The following is a 22907-nucleotide window of genomic DNA, read 5'->3' on the forward strand; positions in this document are numbered from 1 at the left end:
TACTCCATTGGCAGAAACTTTTGACTTAAATTTTCAAACTAACCAGACAAATAATCTTACACATTCTGAAAACAAGATTATTATTCTTACACAATCAGTTCTTGTTTAGTAAATCTGTCTCAAAACAAGATCAAAAAGACTTTTTGGCTGAATATAAGATTTTAAAACTTGGTAAGATGGACAGTTTTTGCAGTGTGAACGACTGCTAAAAACCTTAATTGTTTAAGAAGACCTAATTTACCTAATTTCTCTCTGGGATCAATAAAGTTTTTTTTTTAATTGAATTGTATTGAAGACAAAATGGAGCAAGACTAACGTTTTATTTAACTTTTAATTTTTCCACGGGGAGAAATTTTTATAATTTCTTTTTTTGAAAAAACAACAATTATAAGACATATAGCACCCATCTTTTCAAATGAGCTAAACTTTTTCAATATAGCACAAGGTGTGCAGAAGTAGTTAGACTGCAAAAACATGTACATAAAAACACAAAATAGGAAAACACTGGTGTGAATGCTGAATAAAATCTAAGCTTTCTTGGTAAATTTTATAGCTATGACAATGCTAAGGGTTAGCATAATGTGACAGAAACTAATCAATTGTGACTGAAACCTACCCAAAGAGAACTCCAAGAGCCCCTAAAGGTGTGACTATCACAGCAGGGGCCACGTTGTAAGCCAGGAAATTACCAATCTGACCAATAATCACTAAGAACGGTGTAAACAGACAGGACGTTAGCTGAGGTTAAAGATCAAAGTTCCTGTTCATTTTGCACATAAGTACAAACTCACTGCACAGAGTGCCACTCCACCACACTGCATCAGTGAGGTAGGATCCTCCTAAAAGAAAACAACAGTAAAAGTTGACTGTGTTGCCACGAGCCTATGCGACTTTTTACACACTTTTCGAAACAACAATGTAAAATACACTTCAAGGAACCACTTTTTCTTTTTGATTTTTTACTTCTACCTCTGTTTCGTGAACGTAGTATTCCTTTTTTCTGAAGAACAAATGTCGACCCATTGATAAMACTGGAAATTACAGTAATAATTATTCCCAACGAAACACCGGTTAATCTAGTTTCGTCGGCCATTTTCTCCTGCCTGGTTTTGTGGAGTAACAGCGCTACCTAGCGGTCAGTTTTTACCCATGTTCCAGGTCAACTCCGCCCCTCCTTATGTCCCGCCTTGAGTCTGAAAGTGACGCAAATTTAAAACACCGGTTAGCTTGAGCGGGCGGAGTGAATCCCAACGACGCATTACCAGGCGGCACAAACTCCGCCTCCGGTTCTGTAGTGTAATAAATCTAACATCCCCTGTCTGACAGTCAGAACTACGTAATTTGTTTCCATGCCTTCCGCCCTGGTCTCAGACCTGCCAATCAAACGCAGTACCGAACGTCTTGTTAATGCAGCAAAGCAGCTGATAATAGCTTGAGAAGTGACCGCAGGTAATTTTAAAAAGAAAATGTTGCCAACATACGAGTGTTATGAATTGTCTTTATAACCTACGAAGCGCTCCTTTTCATATGTGGTAGTGTCATTGCCTTTGAAGCTTTTTCACCGTGGGTGAGAGCTAGTTTAGCTTTGGCCAGCTAACGTTGTGTTAGCTGTTTATCAGACGAATTTATTAGCCATATGTTCGAGCTAACGCGAAGCGATAAACATTGCGTTATGCTTTCAATGATGCTGTGTCAGAGAGCTCTTTTATCCGCTGCTTGAGTGTCTGTTATCAGACTTGCTAACAATCGAAAACCAAGGTTAAAAATGCACATCCCATTGCTAGCATTTATGCTACAATATCTTCAATTTCTGATATTTTCATGCAGCCATAGCGAATCTGAATTCAACTCATAAAATGATAATTTTTGGTCCAGCTTATGTTTTTTTTAACACGAGAAAATTATATTGACTTACTGTGTAAAGTCTTTTTGTCAAATATTATACTAAAACATTTTATAACCTGTACTATTCTGCTACTATTTGATCAAACCCTGTGTTTATTTGTTATTGAATTCTGAACTGACACAGTCTGAACATAAGTATTTGTGTACAATAAGGTCACATTGTGTCCTAAGATCAGCTTAGGCTTCTTTGAGCCCTGAGCCTTTATGAATTTTGACACAGTCTCTCATTCTGTTTGTGTTGCAGGTTGGCTGCAATTGCAGCCAGGAGAGAAGGGGGGAAGATGCCTTCTCCATCTTTTACCCTGGACGCTCAGCTGAGGTTCCATGACAAATGGCTAAAAATAGACTTACAGGTATATAAATAAAAACACATTTGGATTTGCTAAGAAGTCATAATTTAGGTGGCTGTTTCACGCAGCCACTGACATCTTAGGTTAGATTTGACAACAGAAGTTTGCCAGTGTTTGGTAACTATTATTTTTTCTCTTTTTTGGTGCAGCTCTGTTTATAATTTATATTTGTCTATGTTGAGTACACACGGTTCAATGATGGATGATTGTTTTGGTGTGACTGACTTATTTTTCATGAGTATTTAAGCAGTTTCTACTGAATGCTGAGATAAAAGGAATTCAGAAAGTAGTGAGTTTTTCTTGTCCGTGTTKGTAAAATATCTCCTAAACCACTGAACAGAGTTTAATGAAGCTTTCAGAAAATTATCTTTAGACCTATGTCTCCAACTGATCAAATTGAGATGGCTGCCACAGCTAAGTGACRGTCAGTTTAACAGATATCCAGCTAATATTTGACGTGGTAGCATCCCCAACTTGTATTCCAAGCATGAACTGATTGCACTCTGTTTTTAAAACTATGCCATCAATTAACAGTYAGCTGTGTCTGTTAGCAAAGTTGTRTRTTTGTTAGCAAGGTTTCTCATGARCTACGGGATGGATTTTAATGAAACTTTCAGAAAGTAATCCCTGAAGATACATTTACAATGATATACTTTTAGAGTAAATCAAAATGGCCACCTCACCGACATAAGGAAACAAAAATTCCTGTAACCCTGTCACATTTAGATATTTAGATCAAATTTGGTATGGTAGTAGCTGAGAGTTATTCATAATACATGCCCCCAAGTGCTTCATTTTGGACRTTTTTGCTTCAAACTTTAATATGAACTGTTAGCATCAACCCTGCGTTTCTGTCAGCAAAATATTTTACAGACAAATTTTTATGAAACTTTCAGAAATGAACCTTTTGGATGTACATCTACTAATAAATAACCTTTAGTCACCCCTATTCTACTATAGTTACTCCAAACTAAAACATTTGGCACGGTCTTGCAACATTGCATATAACTGTTAATTATATAGTTTATAAGATTAAACCAAATAGGCTTAAAACTGTCATTTTTTCAACATAAGATGATCTCTGTATAAAAGTCTGGCTATGAAAGGCCGAAGGCAACAACCAGCCCAGCAAGCCTTTAATTCAGAGCAGGTTTAAATGCTGCATCAAGCCTCATGCACATTTAATTATTGTTTTTTTCATCTCGTGTGAGAGAAGAGCTGCAGCCCGTAATAACACAAACAGCTGAGGATGTGATTTCCTAAGGCCAAAGTTTTGCTGTAAACACAAACTCATGTTGGTTGTGAGAACAAGAGAAAAACAGTCTTTTCTTGCCGTATAAGGAATCTGGGTGAGACTGTCACTCAGAGAAGATTTGGAATAATGACTGCCTCTCTTTGAACTTAGTGTGGATTACTAAATTATAACGTRTTATTGTGGCCGGATGTTATATTTTCCTGTTGGTGGGCTCGGTCGTGTCAGTAAGTGTCAGTGTTTGTGAAATTAAGATATGAAATCCTTGAAACAAAGCGTTGGTTTTCACAGGTTGAAAACCCTTAATTATTTATGCAATAATATCCTACTGTAGGGTTGTTTCGTTCATTAACTTATTTTCTAGCAGCTGTTTAAAGAATCAGTTGAGCTTTGAAGATAAAGATAAACTTGTCTTCTTAAGCCATGAAAAGCATAGAAGAGTTTTTTTGTCCAGTAGAAAAATAAAGAAAAAACAATTATTAAGAAGCTGAATGTAACAGTTTGAATGGAAAGTGATAAAATATAAATAAAAATAGTGTTGCCCAAGTTAGTTATTATTATAGCTGTGGTTATAACACATTCTCAACCCCGACTTGTCACATATTGATGCTTGTCCAGGTTACCTCTGCGTCCGTTTTGACGCGTTGCATAACCCCCTTGTGTCAGTTATTGACACACAGGGCTTTTCCAGGGTGTTTGGGTTGGGGTCCGTGGTTAATATTAGAGATCCGGATTACTGGTTAATTTTAGGTTATGAGGTCAGGGAGAGGATGTCCAGGGCTAATGGAAGTTAAATTTAGGGTTTGGGACAGTTAGTTGTATATTTTCTACACCAGAGGTTCTAAAACTGGGGTCCCAGAGAGAGGTGTCTTGGGTCCTCAAAAAATTTTAACTAAATTGTTAATTTGGTTTTTATTTTTAAAAAATGCATGGAGAACAATGAACTAATAAAACAAATATAATAAACTTCATAAAAATATATATTCCCATGGCATTTAGAGGTTGAAATGACAATAAATTATCTTTTAAAACAGCACGGGATTTATGAGTGGGTCGCTAGAATTTTTTCACCCTTGTAAGGGGTCTCCAGACTCAAATGGCCTGAGAACCCYTGTTTTACACCTTTCAAAAATATGACAGCAGGCCCCTCCTCCTTGTTCTCATCTCATCAATAACTGACAYGAGGGGCGTACTCGAGACGTCAAAATCTGACACAGAGGGAAACTTGGACCAAGTGTCAATACRTGACAAGTTGGGAGTGAGAATGAGCTCGTGGTTATGGTGTTTTTCAAATAATTAATGAGTTTAAAAGGCGATTATGGTAAAAAGTTGTGAATTAACATTACTGTTAATGACTTGGTGAGTTTCTCTTTTGTCAGCGGGCGTTCTCTCCRGAGGGGCTGAGTGAGATGTGGAATGAAATGGTGAAAGACGAGGAGATCACGTTTAACGGAGAGGAATCGGCTCACACAGGTGCGCCTCTATTTTTTACGTTATTATGCATTTTACCCTGCGTTAGAGACACAGGAGCAGGCGCGGTGCTTGTAGCGAGCACCTGAGAATGATTTGGTACGTTTTTCATTTGTTCATCAGAAGATTGCACGGATTGTTTTGGAACTCAGAAGAAGGATGAGCCCAATGATAAAGAAAAGAAGGAGGAAGAGGAGACGCCAACATCTGCACATCACTCCATCATTGAGACCTGGGACTGGGGCCGACAACCAGGTACAAGTTCTACTTTACCTTCTTATTGTCCTGCTCTCCCTCTCATCTTGCTTTTTATTTTTTTATTTTTACAACTTTCTATTCCAAGTGGGGTAATTAATACTCTGCTGACTCCAGGCAGTTTCACAACACCTACATGTTGACTAGATACAATTAGACTCACCATTTCAACACACAGCCAGCCTCTCTGTTTATTAATTTCATGTCTGTCAGGCTCAGCTGATGTGCTCATGTTTTTCTAGCTCCTGAGTTKTGGAAACTGAAGTGACAACTTGCACTCTGTATGGCTGAGTGGTTATTTTTACCCAGCAGAGCGTAGTCCTGGTACACATTACAGCGTAGCTGAGAGCGGGTGCCGTCTCTCACCCTGAGTGTGTTTACTGCAGGAACTGGGTGGGACAGTGTTTTTGGTTGCAGGAGATAAGCGTCGGGTCGGGCTTCAGGCTGTTGTTCTGTGACTGGAGGTTTAGCTCGAAGCTACACGACGCTTCTCCTCCTCTTATTGATTACAGCTGGGAGTCACGCTGCTCTGAGGTGACAGTGAGTGGAACTGTTGCTACACAAACGTGTGCTTTTTTATTGATGCTCAAAGTTTCAGCAGCGCACGTCCTGTTTTTCCACCATCTGATCAGATTTGTGGAACATGCTGGCGTCAGCAGTCAGAATTCGGACCTCAGCCATTGTGCTGAATCTATTTAATGAACTTATTTGCCCTCTCTGTTCCATGAAGGATGTTTGACCAACATTTGAATTCAGCATTTTCTAGGAAACGAGATCATTTATTGCCAAAGTTGAGCTCGGATGCCGATCTGTTCTGACAGCTGAGCTCATCTGCCTGCAGGCCAGTCTGGCTCACATACGGCTTAAGTGGATTTCTGACATGCTATATTGGCTCATCTCATTTTCCCTGTCATTGTGTTTAACTCGACAGAACAGTGGACAGTTAGTTGTTATGAAAGTCAGTCAGGAATATTATATAATGTGGTCAAAGTTTTCTATTATGTTTTAATTAATAAGTCTCACAAGTAAAAAAGCTTAAGCATCAAAGAATCTTTTCATCAAATAAAATAAAACTGTTTTCAAGCTGAACCTCTTTTTCCAAAATATCCAAAGTTTTTTTTTTGTCATTTAAGTTTTTAATAAAAGGAAATTTCAAAGCCACATAATTAATTTACATAACATGAACATTTTTTTTACATTTTAATAATAACCCCAGATTTTTATGAAGAGCGAATCTTTCTCACTAAATTTGTCATTAGACTAGGACATAAGGGTGTCCAGGGACTCGTCAAGTTAATCGTTATCGGCTAAATTTTTTTGCCAATATTGCCCAACCCTACTGCAAAGGTACAGTATCTTTATATTCTGTTTGGGTCAGATTTTTCAGTCCRTTCAAACTTCTCTATTTTTGATGACGTTTTTAAAACAATGACATCACAGTATTTGCTGCAAAACTGACAAAAAAGTCATGGACTTCAGGCTTACAAATTTCCTGAATCCACGGTTATGCAGGTTGGTGCTCTCCATTCTCCTCTGGTTCTGGGTCAGACTCTGGTTCTGGGTCAGACTCTGGCTCCAACATGTAAGGCTGGATGGACAAGTCTTCTGTTGTTGACATCTTTTATTAATTTAAAAATAAAAAGTTTCTGCGCTGCAGAATATTCATATCTCTGCTATAATCAGACTACAAAAATGGCCGAACAGGGTGGAGTAGACAGTGATCAATGGGAGTGACGTCCCAACGCCCCTCTGGCTAAATACCAGTTAAAAGTATACTTGAATAACAAGTGAAAACCTGACCGTTTGTTTCTATAAATTACAGTTTTATATTTAATGTTTCTTTTGTTTTCTATTTATATGTTTTCAAATATCTCAGTGCAAGTGTTCATAAAATATTATTTTCTCAGTTAGAAAGGTCATGGTTAACCTAAGTTGTTTGTTTGTTCTCTTTTGTAGTAAAATCCTTAAGCCGCTTTCACAACAGAGTTCCTCATATACACCCACAATGGCAAACCCCCTGAACAGCCCCTCTGTTCATAAATCACCAGTCACCCCCCACAAATCTCATAAATATCAACTTTCGCACATGAAGCCTGAACTACAGGAAGCATGAAGTGCAGCTCATTGATGTGGAGTGATGCACATAAACTGGGTGTTGGACATCTCATTTGAAATCTCACGGCTGGCTGGTCTTTGAGACGTCTGTCAACACTATGTCACCCTCTAGTCACAATACTGGCTGACCATTTTCTATATAAACTGTTGTGTTATGGTGCTGTCACTATCTTCCTTGGTAGCTCAGAGGCTTAAAGGGATCCCTGATTAGTTGTAACATTAGACTTTATTTGATAAACATACATTTTAACTGTAAAATAAAGACTGTAAAAATACTGTTGGCTGTTTAGTTTTGTACATTTTTAAAAATATATTTTAACACGGACGGAGCCATTTTATTTACATGCAAAGCATTCTAGGTAAATGATGATGTGGATAGGTCCTCGGTGTGAGCGAGCTATATCCACCCTGAAGGTTAATCTTGGACAATATCTGATGATCGACTCTTTTAAATGAAACCAGAGAGCGTTGACAGAGAGGAGAAGGTAGAAATGACTCAGCCTGGAACTGAAAATATGGATGGAGGACAACAGAGCTGCTTCATGGAAGAAGAACCTCAGCTTAGCCTGTTAGCCTTTGTACTAGCACTGACGCTATATTGCCTTATATGTATTAGCTCAGTGCTAGTGCGATAAACTAGCTAGACTGAGGTCCTCCATCCATATTCTCAGTTCCAGGCTGAGTCATTTCTACCTTCTCCTCTCTGTCAACGCTCTCTGGTTTCATTTAAAGAGTCGATCATCAGATATTGTCCAAGATTAACCTTCAGGGTGGATATAGCTCGCTAGCAGCCTCGCACTGATGACCTACCCACATCATCATTTACCCCTCCAAAAAAATCATTTACCCAGAATGCTTTGCATGTAAATAAAATGGCCCCATCCGTGTACTATATTTTTAAACTTTAGTTTAAAAATTATAAAAACTAAACATCCTACAGTATTTTTACAGTCTTTATTTTACAGTTAAAATATATATTTATTAAATAAAGTCTAATGTTGCAACTAATCGGGGATCCCTTTAAAGCCTCCACATTCATCTGAAATGCTGAAACCGGCTCTCATTGTCGCAGTTGCATGACCAAGATTGCGTTATTTTGTTTGCAGCTTCAAGTCTTCCACCCCACATTCACACCCCTCTGTATAAGAAATGATGTGTTTGGTCAGAAGTTTGTGGGCAAGCAGACATTTGTAAAGAGATTCAAATGGCTAAAAACTCACGGATGGAGAAAAGAGACGCTGTGCACGGAGGAATCTATCTGCTGAAAAACTGTGGAGCTTTAACCAGGATAGATTTGTGGACAAATAATGGCAAATATCAAAGTTTTTTTTTTTCAAGATTGTAGACTCCAGCTGGAAAAAAAAACAAGTAGTGCAGTAATGAATACCACAGCGTATGAGGTTTCTCAGGAGCTCAGCATGTTGTGTCTCGGGCTATGAACACTGTGTGTGTGAAAATAAAAACAAACAACTACGTGACCACGCGTTGACTGTTCGGCTTCAGACAGAGTATACTGGACCCTTTAACTTGTTTGACTTTAACCTACCCCTCATGTGTCACCTTGATTCTTTTGTAAATTACATCAAAACAGCAACCAAGTCAAGTGTTTTTGACCTTTGAACTTTTGTTTTACATATGAGCTAAACATCACAGTCAGTGTTGAGTCAGGTCCTCTGGACAAGTTCTTCTTCAATGAAACATTTTTTCTCTGTCTTCTGCTTTGTCTTCTAAGAGATTGGGAGTGCGCTAAGCTTCTTAAAACCTCTGTAATGGGCGGAGTCAAGGTTTTAGTGGCCAATAAAAATGTTACACCTTATACAGGAAAAGTTTTTTAACAAATCAAATCTGTTTTGGAGGGAAAACTTTACTTCAGGACAAAGAAAAAGGGAGTGTTTTAGTTTAATTATCTTGCATCTAATTAAAGGGAGAGACATCTGCTTGCCTCAGTAAAATAAGAGTGTCACACTTAATTATTAAAATTCAAGTTGTAAGTTTCTAAGGATTAAATCATGGAATAAAACACACATCTTCTTCAGGAAAACTTTTCATCAAAACAATTAACACTACAATACACACAGCTATTGAATAGTTAACTAAGCAAAACTTAGTAGATCCTTTATGGTCTTTTTAGTTCTTTTCTGTAAGAAAAATGGATTAGATGWCATTCTTTGCAATAAGACAGAAAACATTAGAYAMACAGATTCCTTTATCTTTTCTCCTTTTTTTCACATTTAATGAAGGTCGTTTGTTCCCAGTCACGCCGAAGAGTCTGGTTAAAGGCATTTATGATCCCTTTGAAGAGGAACCAACAGACACCCCTGTGCTTATGGGGGATGGAAGCAACAGAACTTGTGGGGTTCGGAACAGGAATGTGGCAATTCTTATCTATTAACAGTAAGGCGTCAGGACGTCTGGTGGGGGTTTGTGTAAGAGATGTTAATTCGAGCCACAAAGGAAGTTCCATGCAAAAGTCTTTAGAAAATAGTCTGAAGTCAAAATGGAGGTTTTTCTTCCTTCCTGAGTCGTTGTCATAGGAACAAGTGAAATCTAATCAGAAATGATTATTTATATGCAAGAAAATGCTACAATTTTCTAAGGCGTACCAATTTTTAATTAAAGTTTTAAACTTTCATATCATTCATGTGTTGTAATTTAACCCCCAGCCACTAGTTGGCTGCAGTTTGCCAGCTGTTTGGCTCCTCCACCTCTAAAGAGCTAGGGAGTATAATGCTAGCTGAAATGTTAGCATTGTGAGTAAACATTAGCATACCGTTAGCTGAATCTGAGTAGATTAGACTGACTAATTCAAATTGTTCCGTATGAGACGCTCTTTCTCCCGACTGCAGTCTGTCACAATACAAAAGGCAAATAGACATTTGTATAGCACACCAAGCTGAGGGGAGTCCCCGAGGGGCGGTACTGAAGTGGCCAAATGCAACGACATTATGAAACACTGAGGGCATTGAAATGACTGGCGTACTCGCGCTACCCCTTAAGAGAAAGGTGCTCCRTGACAGAAACACAGAATGTAGCAGCCTTGCTTCATCTGTTTACTGAATTTTACCACAAGATAGGCTATTGTTAGTGTGGTGAGTGACCATAATATTATACTAAAAAAATTATATAAATCTAAAACCTGACACAAATATATTAAACTATTTATTAGCACATTTGGCCTAACTATTGAAAACATGGATGAAATAAGAAATATGCAACATATAAAACATTTTAAAATGAGAATTTTGGGAAAATATTGGCAACATATCGCCTTGCTTACAATATTGCACCATATCACGGTATATGGTATCATGGCCCCTGTGCCATGAAATGTATCATATCACCACCTGACTCAACCCTTGTTAGATTTTTCTGCCTAGATTGTTGAGATGCTTCAGGACAAATRTTACAGTAGCTGAACAATACTTTTGCAATGGAGCTTCTTTTTTAATTGTCTCTCTCTCTTTTTCTACGTATAGAGGAGACAGAGTTGAAGGACTGTCTGCTGGTGCTTGTTGAGGACCAGCAGAAGCTCTCGGCTCAGATGGCCAAAAGCACCCTGTCTGCTCAGCGCCTCCGCCAGCGTCTGGTCATCCTGGAGCGCTATCTCATCTCTCTGAGCCACAACATGATGGAGGAAAAATACAAGGTCCGCTGGAAGACGCCCCCCAGCCAACCTCTGCCTGCTGCTAACAACAAGAGGTACAAACCCCRCCCCAAAGCTATGTGTTTAAATAACTTGTATGACCAAGACATTACCGGTCCTTTAGGAACACTGTAAATGTGCACTAACGTTGTCCTGCAATGTCTTACCCGAGGCCACATTAATAATGGTTTACAAAACTCAATAAAAAAGATAAAACTGACAGGTTCCCTAAATGGTCTGTATTTACATATCATTGAATTTGAGTTTAACCTTCAGCTCAATTTAAACCTTTTAAACAMTCTTTAATTCAAGACTTCTTGCCACATGGTTATGGTCAGATTTTATTTCACCTTTTAAGTTGTATTATTATATATGTAGAAAAAAAMCCAACACAATTTTATGACAATATTACTCAGTTTTGCCAGCTGATAGCATATAGCACCTAACTTTAATAAGTTGATTGTTTACCAAAAACCAAAGTTTTATTTAGTTTTTAAAAGAGGAGACAACTCAGAGCAGCTACTTTGAGCACACATGAGAAAAATGGAWTTTTTTTTCTCTTTTATGTCATCATGCATTGACCTTGTGACTGATTGTTTGAAAAGCACCTCWGGGTTGATTTAATCTGTTTTTTGTTGTGGATGTTTCAGCCCTCGTCCGGCCAGTAAAAGTGTTGAAGGTCTGGCCAGAGTCGGCTCCAGGGCAGCGCTCTCTTTTGCCTTTGCGTTCCTGCGTCGAGCGTGGAGGTCAGGTAAGAATGTTGCTGGCTGCAGACTGTGGAGATTGTGATGATTAAAGTTGTCAAGGTGATGGAGCTTGGTTCAGCAGCTGCTGGTGGAAGTGTTGCAGTGGGTCACAAGTTACTCAACAGTAAACAACAGAGCATATTTTTGCAATACAGTTTTTTTATTTTCAGCTTCCTATTGCTGCTTGATAGGGTTGGGGGATATTGGCAAAAAAATCACAATTTAATTGTGGCATTTAACTGATAATGTTAAGATGATGAGTAAGAAATAGAATAAGGAACTCTAGTCTGTTTATCCTTCATCCTTTCTCAGTTTCAGGATTTTACTTGCCAGCATATAAGAAAAATGGTCTGTTGTTTTCGAGGTTCTAAAACTCTGTATTTCTTCACATCCAACCTCAAGTGTATAWAAACACACAACTATCATGTCATTATTTTAATAAACAAAAATAAAGCCTAAATGGAAAACAAAAAAAATAAAAATTGGGAAATAAAGACCATTATTGCTGCTTTCACAGGATTTGAGGTTCATAATCAGCTGGTAATGATCAAATGTATTAACTATTTAAAAAACAACAACAACAACAAAAAAAACTGTCAAACCATACAATTTCAAAAATAGAACAAAAAAAAAAATTTCTCTAACAGTAGTAGCATTGTGTTAAACAGTTTTAACACAATTCCAAGAGGGAAAACATCAGCAGTGACCTCAGAGAAGCAATTTTTGTTGCCAGTCAATATAGACAGGGCCAAAGATTATAAGTTTCATCTGATTGAATTGCAAGACTTCTGGAACAATGTCAGATTAGACCATGGTAGAGATGTTTACCCATAATGCACAGCACCATGCTTGGCAAGGACCATTCCAAACCATATCTGCTGTCAAACATGGTGGTGGAGTGCTGATTATTTGGGCTTTTTTGTAGCCAAAGGACCTGGGCACTCTGCAGACATTGAGTCGACCGTGAACTCCTCTGTAGATCAGAGTGTTGTTGAGTCAGGTATGAAGTCCTCTRTCTTGGCCCAAACAGTGCAATACACAATCTCAAACACAGCAGCAAAAGGACTGAAAAGTAGAAATGTCAAAGTCCAGACCTCAGCATGATTTAAATAGTGGGATTTCAGAAGAGCTGTGCAGAAACAATTGTATGCAAATATAATTAGCTTAAGCAATAGTGAAAGAAAACAAGAAAAAGTGGGCCAAAATCACGTGAGAGACTTGTCAAGACAAGAAAGCTGCTACTGAATGATAGGGTGACCTTTGTTCTTTTACACAGTTTTTTCTTGAATAATTGATGACATGGTGTAACCGGTTGTGCTTTTTTAAGAGTTTTTTTGTTTTTTGATTAATTGATCTCCAAGTGTAGTTCAAATCATTTACATAGCATGTAATTTCAAACTATGGCCTGAAAAATATACAGATATATTTAATAACACAAGTTAGTAATTTGTGTCCAAATGCAKGTATTTATCACCTAATCAGAATAATTGCTAGCATTTTTTTGTATTTATAGTGTGCAGAAAGTAAGTTACAACAAAACCTATTTGATTTCTAAAAAACACGACAGCAAACAAACTATAAAATAAGAAGAATGTGCTTTTATTATGGTTACTTTATTAGATGTTCTTTTTATTCAAAAGACTTGTACGGGCACAGTAGAATAAGGAACTCTAGTCTGTGTCCCTTGCCCAGATGTGGGTTACCAGGGCCCCACCCTAGAGCCAGGCCTTGGAGGATGGGTTTGTCTTCGAGCGCCTGGTGGCTGGGTCTCTGCCCATGAGGCYAGATTGATTCAAATGAGCCACATGGATTTGCCTTCCTGTGGGCCCACCGCCTGGAGAAGGGGCTATATGAGTTGGGTGCATGAAGTCATGGGCAGTAGCCAAAGACCTTGGTGCTCTGACCCTAGCCTACCAAAGCTGGCTCTTGAGACATGGAACATGACCTCTCTGGTGGGGAAGGAGCCTGAGCTGGTACACAAGGTTGGGAGGTACCGGCTAGATATAGTTGGACTTCCTTATTCTGCTGGGGGACTTCAATTCTCACTTGGGTAATGACAGTGTGACCTAGAGGAGCGTGACTGGGAGGAATGGCCTCTCTAATCTGAACCTGAGTGGTGTTCTGTTGTTGAACTTCTGTTGTTATCACGGTTTGTCCATCACAAACATCATGTTTGAATATGGGTATCCGTAAGTGCACATGGCACCAGGACACCCTATGTTGTCAGAATCAGAATCAGTTTTATTGCCATTGTCAATGAACAGGATTCACAGACTAGGAATTTGCTTTGGTGTAAAGGTGCCATAAGTATAAAATATAACAAGTAAAGAAAATATAAAGGATAAAAGAAAAATATAATAAAATATATAAAACATATGTACACCAGTTCAGTACAGTAATCAGAGCAGACAATATAGCTGGAGTAGTGCAGTTAGATCCAGTGATTAAAAGTGACCAGAAAAACATTACAGTCAAAGTTGTGCAGTTTTAAAACCGGTGATAAAGTGGCCAAGGCAGAGTTATAGTGTGACGTGATTCTAAATGTTCAAGAGTCTGACATCAGAAGGGAAGAAATTGTTCTTATGGCGGGATGTTCTGGTCCGAATGGACCAAAACCTTCTGCCTGAGGGGAGTGGTATGATGGTATTGGTATACCATTGGTATGATGATATTGGTATGATGGTATATAGATTGTTGATTGACTTTGTAGTTGTACCATCTGATCTATGGCCGTATGTTTTGGACACTCAGGTGAAGAGAGGAGCTGAGCTGTCAACTGATCACCACCTGGTAGTGAGTTGGATCAGATAGCGGGGGAAGATGCCAGACAGACCCAGTAGACTCAAATGTGTAGTGAGGGTTTCCTGGGAACGCCTAGCAGAAGAACCTGTCAGACCCAGCTAAAGTAGTGGACACTGAGTCTGAATGGGCTATGGTGGTTGTCTGTGCTTTTTGGTGGACAGCTGGTTTAGGGAGGCTGTCAAATGGAAGAAAGAGAGCTATCAGGCTTTGTTGGCTGGTAGGACTCCAGAGGCAACTGAGGAGTATCAGCAGGCCAAATGGGCTGCAGCCTTGGCTGCTGCTGAAACAAAAGCTTGGATGTAGGAGGAGTTAGGTGAGACCTTGGATAAAGACTCTTGATTGGCTCAGAGGAGATTCTGGCAAACCATCCGACAACTGAGGTGGCGAAAGCAGCACTTCATGAATGTTGTGCTCAGTGAAGGTGGGGTGCTGTTGACCTCAACCAGTGATGTTGTCAGAATGTTCTTTAAGACTCTTGATGTTGTGAGCCTGTCTTGTCTCCTTTGCAATATTGCGTGGACAATCAGGGGCAGTGCCACTGGGTTGATAGACCGGGGTAGTGGTTTCCCTCTTCAAAAGGGGGACCAGAGGGTGTGTTTCAGTTATAGGGGTATCATTCTCCTCCCGATAGTCTATTTACGGGGCCTGGAGAAGAGAGTCTGATCGATGGTTGAACCTCAGATTCTGGAGGAACCATGCTGATTCCATCATGGCCATGAAACACTGGACCAACTCTTTACCTCTTCCAAGTTCTACAGTAGCCTGATAATGACCCATTCTTTCATATCAGGTGTGATGGAGCAGAGAAACAAGTAAAACATGCAGGACTGCGGCCCTCAATGCCCACTCCTGCTCTATACAAATGGTGCAAGAGTTTGGTTTGCGTTGCTGGCAGTAAGTCAGAGTTGGACTCAGCCAGGGCTGCCTGTTGTCACAGATTCTGTTCATAACTTTATGGACAGAATTTTCTCAGTGTACCAAGGGAGTCCAATTCAGTGGTCTCAGGATTCTATCTCTATCGCTATTTGCAGATGATGTGGTTCTGTTAGCGTCATCGCGCCATGATCTTCTGCTCTCACTGGAACAGTTCGCAGCTGAGTGTGAATCAGATGGGATGAGGATCAGCACCTCCAAATCTGAGTCCATGGTTCTCAGTCAGAAAAGGGTAGATTTCTTTCTCCAGATTGGGGGAGATCTGCTTCAAGTGGAGAGGTTCAAGCATCTTGGGGTTTTGTTCACAAGTAAAGGAAAAATGGAGTTTGAGATTGATAAACCGATCGGTGCAGCTTCTGCAGTATTGTGGACTCTGTACCGGTCTGTTGTGGTGAAGAGGGAGCTGAGCTGTAAGGCAAAGATCTCTGTTTACTGATTAGTCTATGTTCCTACTAGTGCTGTACCAAATGATTATTTTCTAATCGATTAATCTAACGATTGTTTTTTCGATTAATCGATTATTCTAACAACAAATCTATAAGTTATTTTGATGTGAGTGCACTGGAAATTTAAAATGTTTTCATCAAATTAACAAGAACAGTTCTTTAATATTGTAATATTTTCTTTAATAGTTTTTTCATGGACACAAAATATGCACACGAGTCAGTTCTTCAAAAAAAGCTTAAAATCAATATAAAATCTCAACCAAAGCATATAAAATTCAAGTAAAAGAAATATATTACAAGATATTAACAATCTAACAAATGAACTAAGTCATACAAAATTCAAGTCACTCTGGAAAAACTATAATAAACATTTATTTATTATTTTTTATTTAACGTATTTCTCAATATATAAAAATTAACAAATATCAAGACAACATCCAACTCTTTGYATTGTAACATCAGTTGTATAACTTATTTCTTTAAGGTGAAAACTCTTGAAAACAACAAGACTGTTTCATCTTATTGCACAAATTAATATCCAGCTCCACATGTTTCTATTAATGTCATTTCCCTGCTAGAAACCTTGTGTGATGGAGGTCCATGGAAGGCAAATATGTTTAAATCAAATAAACAAAAGAGGATGCAGTTAAAATGAATAAAAGGTATTCAAGCTACGTTTTGAACATCCAAAACACGTCCAACACTTGTTGGCTGCTTGTGYTCTTTAGGTCAGACGTGTGTBGGGAAGCTCCTCTGTYGTTTGAGACGCTGGGGGAACCGTCTGATGGGGGAACGGGGCTCGACCTAACACCGGTCTCTGTTTAATGGTGGATGAAATAAAGAAAGTGGCGGTACTTTATTTACTTTGAGCAAGCGAACGTCGTGCTCACAAGATAATTAATCCACCAGATAATTCAGAGGCGGTCTGTTCGATAAATTTTACTTCAGGAGCTGCGCGCTGCGAGGGTTATTTTCTAGCTTTAGACTGAACTGAATCAGCGGCTGCTGACGTCATTATGCTCTTGCACGATGCTGCGTTTAGGACAAGCATGAAAAACTCACCACTCTTATGCCAATACGGTCTCAATGATGCATTTAGCTACCAAAATGGAATTGCATGAACATTCATGTGGTGGTTATGTAATACAGCGAATCGATAATAAAAAATCTGCGTCAACAAATTTACATAATCGGCGTCATTGATTATTTCAACTAATCGGTGCAGCCCTAATTGTGACGTCCATGGCCTACCCCAGTTACCCACTAACTGTGCATGTGTGTCAAGGACAGAAAGGCAGATGTGGCAGTGGAAGGTGTCAAAGCAGTTTGGAGAGGAAAACAAAGTAAAGAACAAAAAAAGAGAAAACGACTAATCGATTATTAAAAATTAGTCATCTATTATTTTAATAATGATTAGTTGTCGATTAATCGATTAATCGATTAATCGTAGCAGCCCTAGTTCCTACCCTCACCTATGGTCACAAACTTTGGGTAGTGACCAAAAGAACAAGATTGCAGATACAAGCGGTCAAAATAAGTTTTCACCGCAGGGTGGCTGGACTCTCGCTTAGAGACAGGGTGAGAAGTTCAGTTATCCAGGAGAGACTCAGAGTAGAGCCACTGCTCCTCCACGTTGAGAGGAGACAGATGAGGTGGTTCAGGCAACTAGTAGGATGCCTCTTGGACATTGCCCTAGAGAGGTGCTTCAGGCATGTCCGACTGGGATGAGACCCTGGGGAAGACCCAGGACATGCTGGAGAGACTTTTTGCTGGCCCAGGAACTCCTTGGAATCCTCTGGAAGAGGTGATTGGGTAAAGAGAAATCTGGGCCTCCCTGCTCAAGCTGCTGCCCCCGTAATGCTACGTTCACACCRAACACGTTTTGAGCTGCAGGAGCGGCCCGTTTACATGCAAAGTCTATGGAGGAAACGCCTCTAGGGGTCTCGCGGTGCATCTAGTCCATTTAGCGTGGCACGCAAGGAAGCGGAAGGTAGCAGTAGAGCATTTTCCATGCATGCGGTGCGGCGGAAGCAGCCAAYGCTCAWGTTAAAAATCTGAACTTTTGCTGCTCGATGACTGCAGCAACCAATCAGAGAGACTCATTTTTCCATGTGACGGTTTCCTGAATGTTGCCCACTAACCTGAAACAGACGGACAGGAGCTCTTTAGCTGAAATCGACCGTCTRCAGTTGGTGTTCTGGCAGGAAATATCAGCACCGATGTGGGTCTGCAGCTCATTAAACTGACCACGGTGTTAAACTGGGCTCGGGACAAAAAATAGTTCGTCAGCTCGCAGCTCTTGGAGTGGTGAAACTAACCGAACAAACCGCCTCTAAATTATCTGGTGAATTAATTATCTGGTGTGCGCAAYGTTCGTTTGCTCTTTAGTAAATAAAGCAAAGCCATTTTCTTTATTTTATCTTTATTTCTTTCATCGGCCGAAGACAGACCRGAAAAAAACCAAGACACTCCTCCCTCTTCAGACATGCGTCTAGTCTGTGTCCCGRTCTGAACATAGYGGGTCCAACGTGAGGCGTTGGGCGCATTTTTGCTGCTCAAAACGTGTTCGGTGTGAACATAGCATAACCCAACTTGAAATAAGTGGAAGATAATGGATAGATGGTTCTGTTGTAATTATTTCCAYAGCTATCATTTAAAATTAATACAATCTATAAAATACTAGAACACCTAAGATTAAAAAGGTCAACACCCCACCCTTTTTACAGAGAATAGCTATTGAAAAACATTTTAATTTACTTTTTTTAAAATCATTTTAATTAAAGACATCCTGCATTTATTCCCATTTGCCATTTATTCTTCCTGGAGTGTACACCAGTGACGGATGCTGGTCTTTCAAGAAGGGGAAGCTCAATTTCAGCCTACATCATAAAATGTGTCGGTTTATTTATACGTAAATTCTACCCTCCGTTCCTTTTCAAGAAGAAGGTCACAGATCATTTTAACAGCACTTCCAGTCAGCTAGCTCACTTTATCATACCAGGACAGCTGAAAAGACCTGTTACTTTTTCCYACCTTTTGCACCAAATTAATCTGAGGAGCTGATCAGCCCTGCTGCTAAGTTTTTCTAAATGGCTTCGCCAAAATCCGGTCCACAACATTCCAACTGTCTGTCGTTATGTGCAGCTTGTTACTGGCGCGAGGCTAGTGTGAAGTGCATCCGCCTGTGGGTGCTTTGTGATGATGAAGGAGCTCAGCAGCATCCGCTGGACAGAAACTGAGATAGAAGTCAGAAAGAATCAAATCAAATCAATTTTATTTATAAAGCGCTTTAAAACAGCGGCCGCTGACACAAAGTGCTGTACACAAGGGGCCAAAAACAATAAAACAAATCAACACTAAAAAACACTCAAACATTAAAAACAAGTAAAAAAAAATCAGCTAAAAAAGGCAAAGATCTCAAACTGTGTTAAAAGCCAGTGAATAAAAATAAGTTTTAAGATTAGTTTTAAAAACAGCCAATGAGGAGACCTGCCTGACATGTAGAGATAGCTCATTCCAGAGCTTTGGAGCAGCAACTGAAAATGCTTGATCCCCTCTGAGGGTTTGCTTTGTCCTGGGTACTTTAAGGTACAACTGATCGGCTGACCGGAGATACCGTGCAGGGGCAYAGGGGTGGAGAAGCTCGGAGAGGTAAGATGRGGCAAGGCCATGTAAAGATTTTAAAACAAATAAAAGAACCTTAAAACTAACTTCAACATGCACAGGCAGCCAGTGGAGAGAAGCCAGAATGGGTGTGATATACTCCCTTTTACATGTTCCAGTTAGCAAATGAGCAGCAGAATTCTGAACCAACTGGAGCCGTGCAATGGAGGACTGGCTAACTCCAACATAAAGTGCATTACAGTAATCCAGCCGAGAGGTGATGAARGCATGGATTACAGTTTCAAAGTCCTGGTGCGAGAGAAAAGGCTGATAGAAGTCAGTCTCCAAACACAAGCAGCTACAAAAAAMCCCACCAGAAATAGAAGCTTGATTTGTCACTAGTCCTTTTTTTAACAAAGAAAATGCTGCTAAAAGTATTAATAAAATCTCCGGTTCAACTCAGAACAGAAACGAAAGTAAAAAATGCTCCCGCTTACACCAAAAGATAGCTGATTTGCTCATTTCGCTGTCAATCAAAAAGGGATTCAGCGGCAGACAGATCATCCAATCATCATGCAGAAGCTGAGCRTCCCGGTCAGCTGAGGCCAGCCCACTGCCCCATAGACCCCCAGAGACKCTGAGAGTCCGATGKGCGGGACAAAGCCAGCWTTTATCSAGTGACTCATCTCGTTTCGCTGCACTGTTTGCTTCGCTATTGAACTCTTTGGATGCCCAGCTTYYGCACTGTTTAAAGCACTGTGAAGCTGTGGGAATGAGTGAGAGGAAAGTCGTRTCATTATTACCAGTGATAAGAAGCTGATTCTGAACAAAAGTTAAGTGCATTGTAGCGCATATTTACTTAATGACATGTACACACAACAATAWATATTTGATCACTCAYTTTTGACATTTTAGGGGAAGCTGAGCTTCCCTTGCAATCKTAGAGCAATCACCACTACACACACTGTGTCCTTGTCATCTTTAGGTAAGGGTCCCCCAGGTTGCAGAGCTTAATCTAAGTTTTATTTATARCTGTCCTCTTTTCTACAGTAATGTGTTGTATAAGCTATTCTCCTCAGGCTTTCATGTCTCATACACTGAAACATCAAATTGTGCCCTCCATAAATAGGCACTCACTAAATTCACTCCACACTAGAGTTTATTAGAAAGCACATTTTGGAAGTGGACTCATTCTTCAGTCACATCCTCCATTGTTAGCTTTGCAAGCGGAGAAGCTGTTTTTTGTTCCGTGTACTTTATGTGAGGTTAAAAGCTGCTTGCCCACTGGGACTGGGTGGGAACAAAGTGCCGTCTTCGTCTTCCTGTAACATGAGTGCTGCACAGACACACACAGATATACAGTTAAGCCCCTTGTCCTCATTTTAGCTCTAATCCAGGAATACAACTGTGAGAACAGTGTAAGTGTAGCAGCATGTTCTACCACCTGTCACCTGCTGATCAAACATAAATACTTGTCACAAAATGACTTGGTAATCTGTAAATATATATTTGTTTTTTAAAAATTGTTTTAGACTAGATAACATATTTGAACTATGTCATTAATACATACGGTGGTGCATCAAGGTGATTGTGCATTAGGAAAAACAAAGTACTATCAATGCTTTCATTCATGTTTAGTACTACTAAATATGATTAAATTATATTCGTTCACGTTTAGCTTGGCTAACAACAAAATTTGTATTGTGGATTTACAATATAATTTATAGTGTAATCAGCAGCTGATAATGAACAGGTGATGTTTGTTCTTCGGTGCAGGAGATGATGCAGATCTTTGCAGTGAACTTCTCCAGGAGTCTCTGGATGCTCTGCGGGCGCTGCCTGAGGCGACACTTTTTGACGAAGGAACCGTGTCGTCAGTGTGGCTGGAAGTTGTTGAGAGGGCMACAAAGTTCCTGAGGTTTGTGTTTCCTGACGAGTTATTAACTACTTATGTTAGAAATTTAATTATCCAGCAATTTGATGAACTTAAAATGTTAAATATTTACAATTTGTAGCATCTTTGATATGGTCTTTTTATTTTTATCTCTTAATTTTTTAATCTCTTTTTTAATCTTGATCTTTTTGTTATTTTCATATGTTTTATAAACTATTGTTAAAGAGGCAGTTCAGATATTTTGACATGGGGTTCTGTAGAAAGACTATGAACACTTACCATTTTTATGTGTTTATGTGAGAAAGGTTTAATGTGAAAAATCATCCATAAAGTTGGGAGATGGTTATGGTGAGTGGGGATGGATATAAAATCCATATGAGCGGAGGCCTCCTAAGTGGGCCCATTGCTCTCCCCAAAAAGCCGCTGGTCTTCATTCAAACCTTCTCGTCCCTCGGATGAAGGACAAAGGTTGGGGGATTGTATTATACACAGGAGTAAATTTTGACATTTTTTAATGTACTACAATAAATTTCAATATTTTCTCCTATATAACAGGAGGATAAATCATCATAATTTCTTCGTTTGGCCCTCCCACTGTACTGTTTACCTCAGAATTTAAACAACAAAAATAATTTTTTTTTCACATCGCAGACTGAGGAGGAAAATCGTTTAATTTTTTTCTTCTTCTTGATAACCACTAATATGGCAAGAAAGCGTAGAAGTTAGTTGCACGTTTGTGTGCTCAATAGATTCAGACATGCTACTTGCTATTTTAACCACCGGCTCCTGCTGATGGACCGGACCGTTTTCAGTGACATGAAGCTTGCGCTGCTGCTCTGGAGCCACAAAGACACCCACAAATATGTACCTCAAAATAATCTGTTTCCCCAYCAGAGGATACACTGCAAGAAGGCTGAAAAATCCTGACGTTTATGAAATTAGGAGTATCATTATAAATGAGGATTAGATTTTTTAACCCCTTTTCAACAACAAAAAAAGGGTGGTGGTGTGACATTATACATGCATAAATATGGCAACACCAATTGCAGCTAGCTCATTAATCAACTTCAGTTTGGAAAAATAAAGCTTTAATAAATGTTTTGTGACTGATGAGCTGACCGCTTGTCTGAATAAGGTGTATTTTGCTACCTTTAAAACAACCCTTCAGATATTTACAGCGGATTATGCAAACACTGTTTTATGAACATTTCCCTGCCTGCAGTTTTGCATTACATTTATTTTGGCAGAAATAGAATAGAATTCCTGCAGGAAAGTTTCCAGTCTGAACAGGAAGTACTACAACTTGTTGCCACCACTACCTGCATTTTCAAATCATCTCAAAGTCTTATCTAAATAAGAGAATTTTAGTTGTTTTTGTAGCTCATCACTTCTGTTAATCTTGAACAACTCATCTGAGGTAATTCAGAGATTATCTACAGCAGGTTAGATATTAATTGTTCACAAAACAGCAAGGTGATGGCCATATCCCTCCA

At 39.4% G+C, this 22907-nt stretch overlaps 2 protein-coding genes across 3 annotated transcripts in view; one reads left to right on the plus strand and one right to left on the minus strand.

Annotated features, from left to right (window-relative positions):
• Positions 1 to 1093, minus strand: part of nipa1 (NIPA magnesium transporter 1) — a 3905-nt gene extending 2812 nt beyond the window's left edge. Inside the window, exons 1-3 of the mRNA XM_014014590.1 lie at positions 970 to 1093; positions 792 to 839; positions 617 to 707 (exon numbers count right to left, since the gene is read on the minus strand). Coding sequence (XP_013870044.1) covers positions 617 to 707; positions 792 to 839; positions 970 to 1093 — 263 coding nt within the window. The remainder of the gene's footprint in view (positions 1 to 616; positions 708 to 791; positions 840 to 969) is intronic.
• A 267-nt stretch (positions 1094 to 1360) lies between these two features.
• The window catches only part of herc2 (HECT and RLD domain containing E3 ubiquitin protein ligase 2), a 91168-nt gene continuing 69621 nt past the window's right edge, over positions 1361 to 22907 (plus strand). The window contains exons 1-7 of one of the 2 annotated variants that reach the window (XM_014014592.1): positions 1361 to 1449; positions 2150 to 2258; positions 4887 to 4980; positions 5101 to 5232; positions 10824 to 11046; positions 11641 to 11741; positions 21297 to 21438. In XM_014014592.1, coding sequence (XP_013870046.1) covers positions 2187 to 2258; positions 4887 to 4980; positions 5101 to 5232; positions 10824 to 11046; positions 11641 to 11741; positions 21297 to 21438 — 764 coding nt within the window. In that variant the 5' untranslated portion in view covers positions 1361 to 1449; positions 2150 to 2186. The remainder of the gene's footprint in view (positions 1450 to 2149; positions 2259 to 4886; positions 4981 to 5100; positions 5233 to 10823; positions 11047 to 11640; positions 11742 to 21296; positions 21439 to 22907) is intronic. The other variant, XM_014014593.1, reaches the window with a different exon arrangement.

Source organism: Austrofundulus limnaeus, unplaced genomic scaffold (assembly GCF_001266775.1).
Source record: "Austrofundulus limnaeus strain Quisiro unplaced genomic scaffold, Austrofundulus_limnaeus-1.0 Scaffold117, whole genome shotgun sequence".
Taxonomy (NCBI): Eukaryota; Metazoa; Chordata; class Actinopteri; order Cyprinodontiformes; family Rivulidae; genus Austrofundulus; species Austrofundulus limnaeus.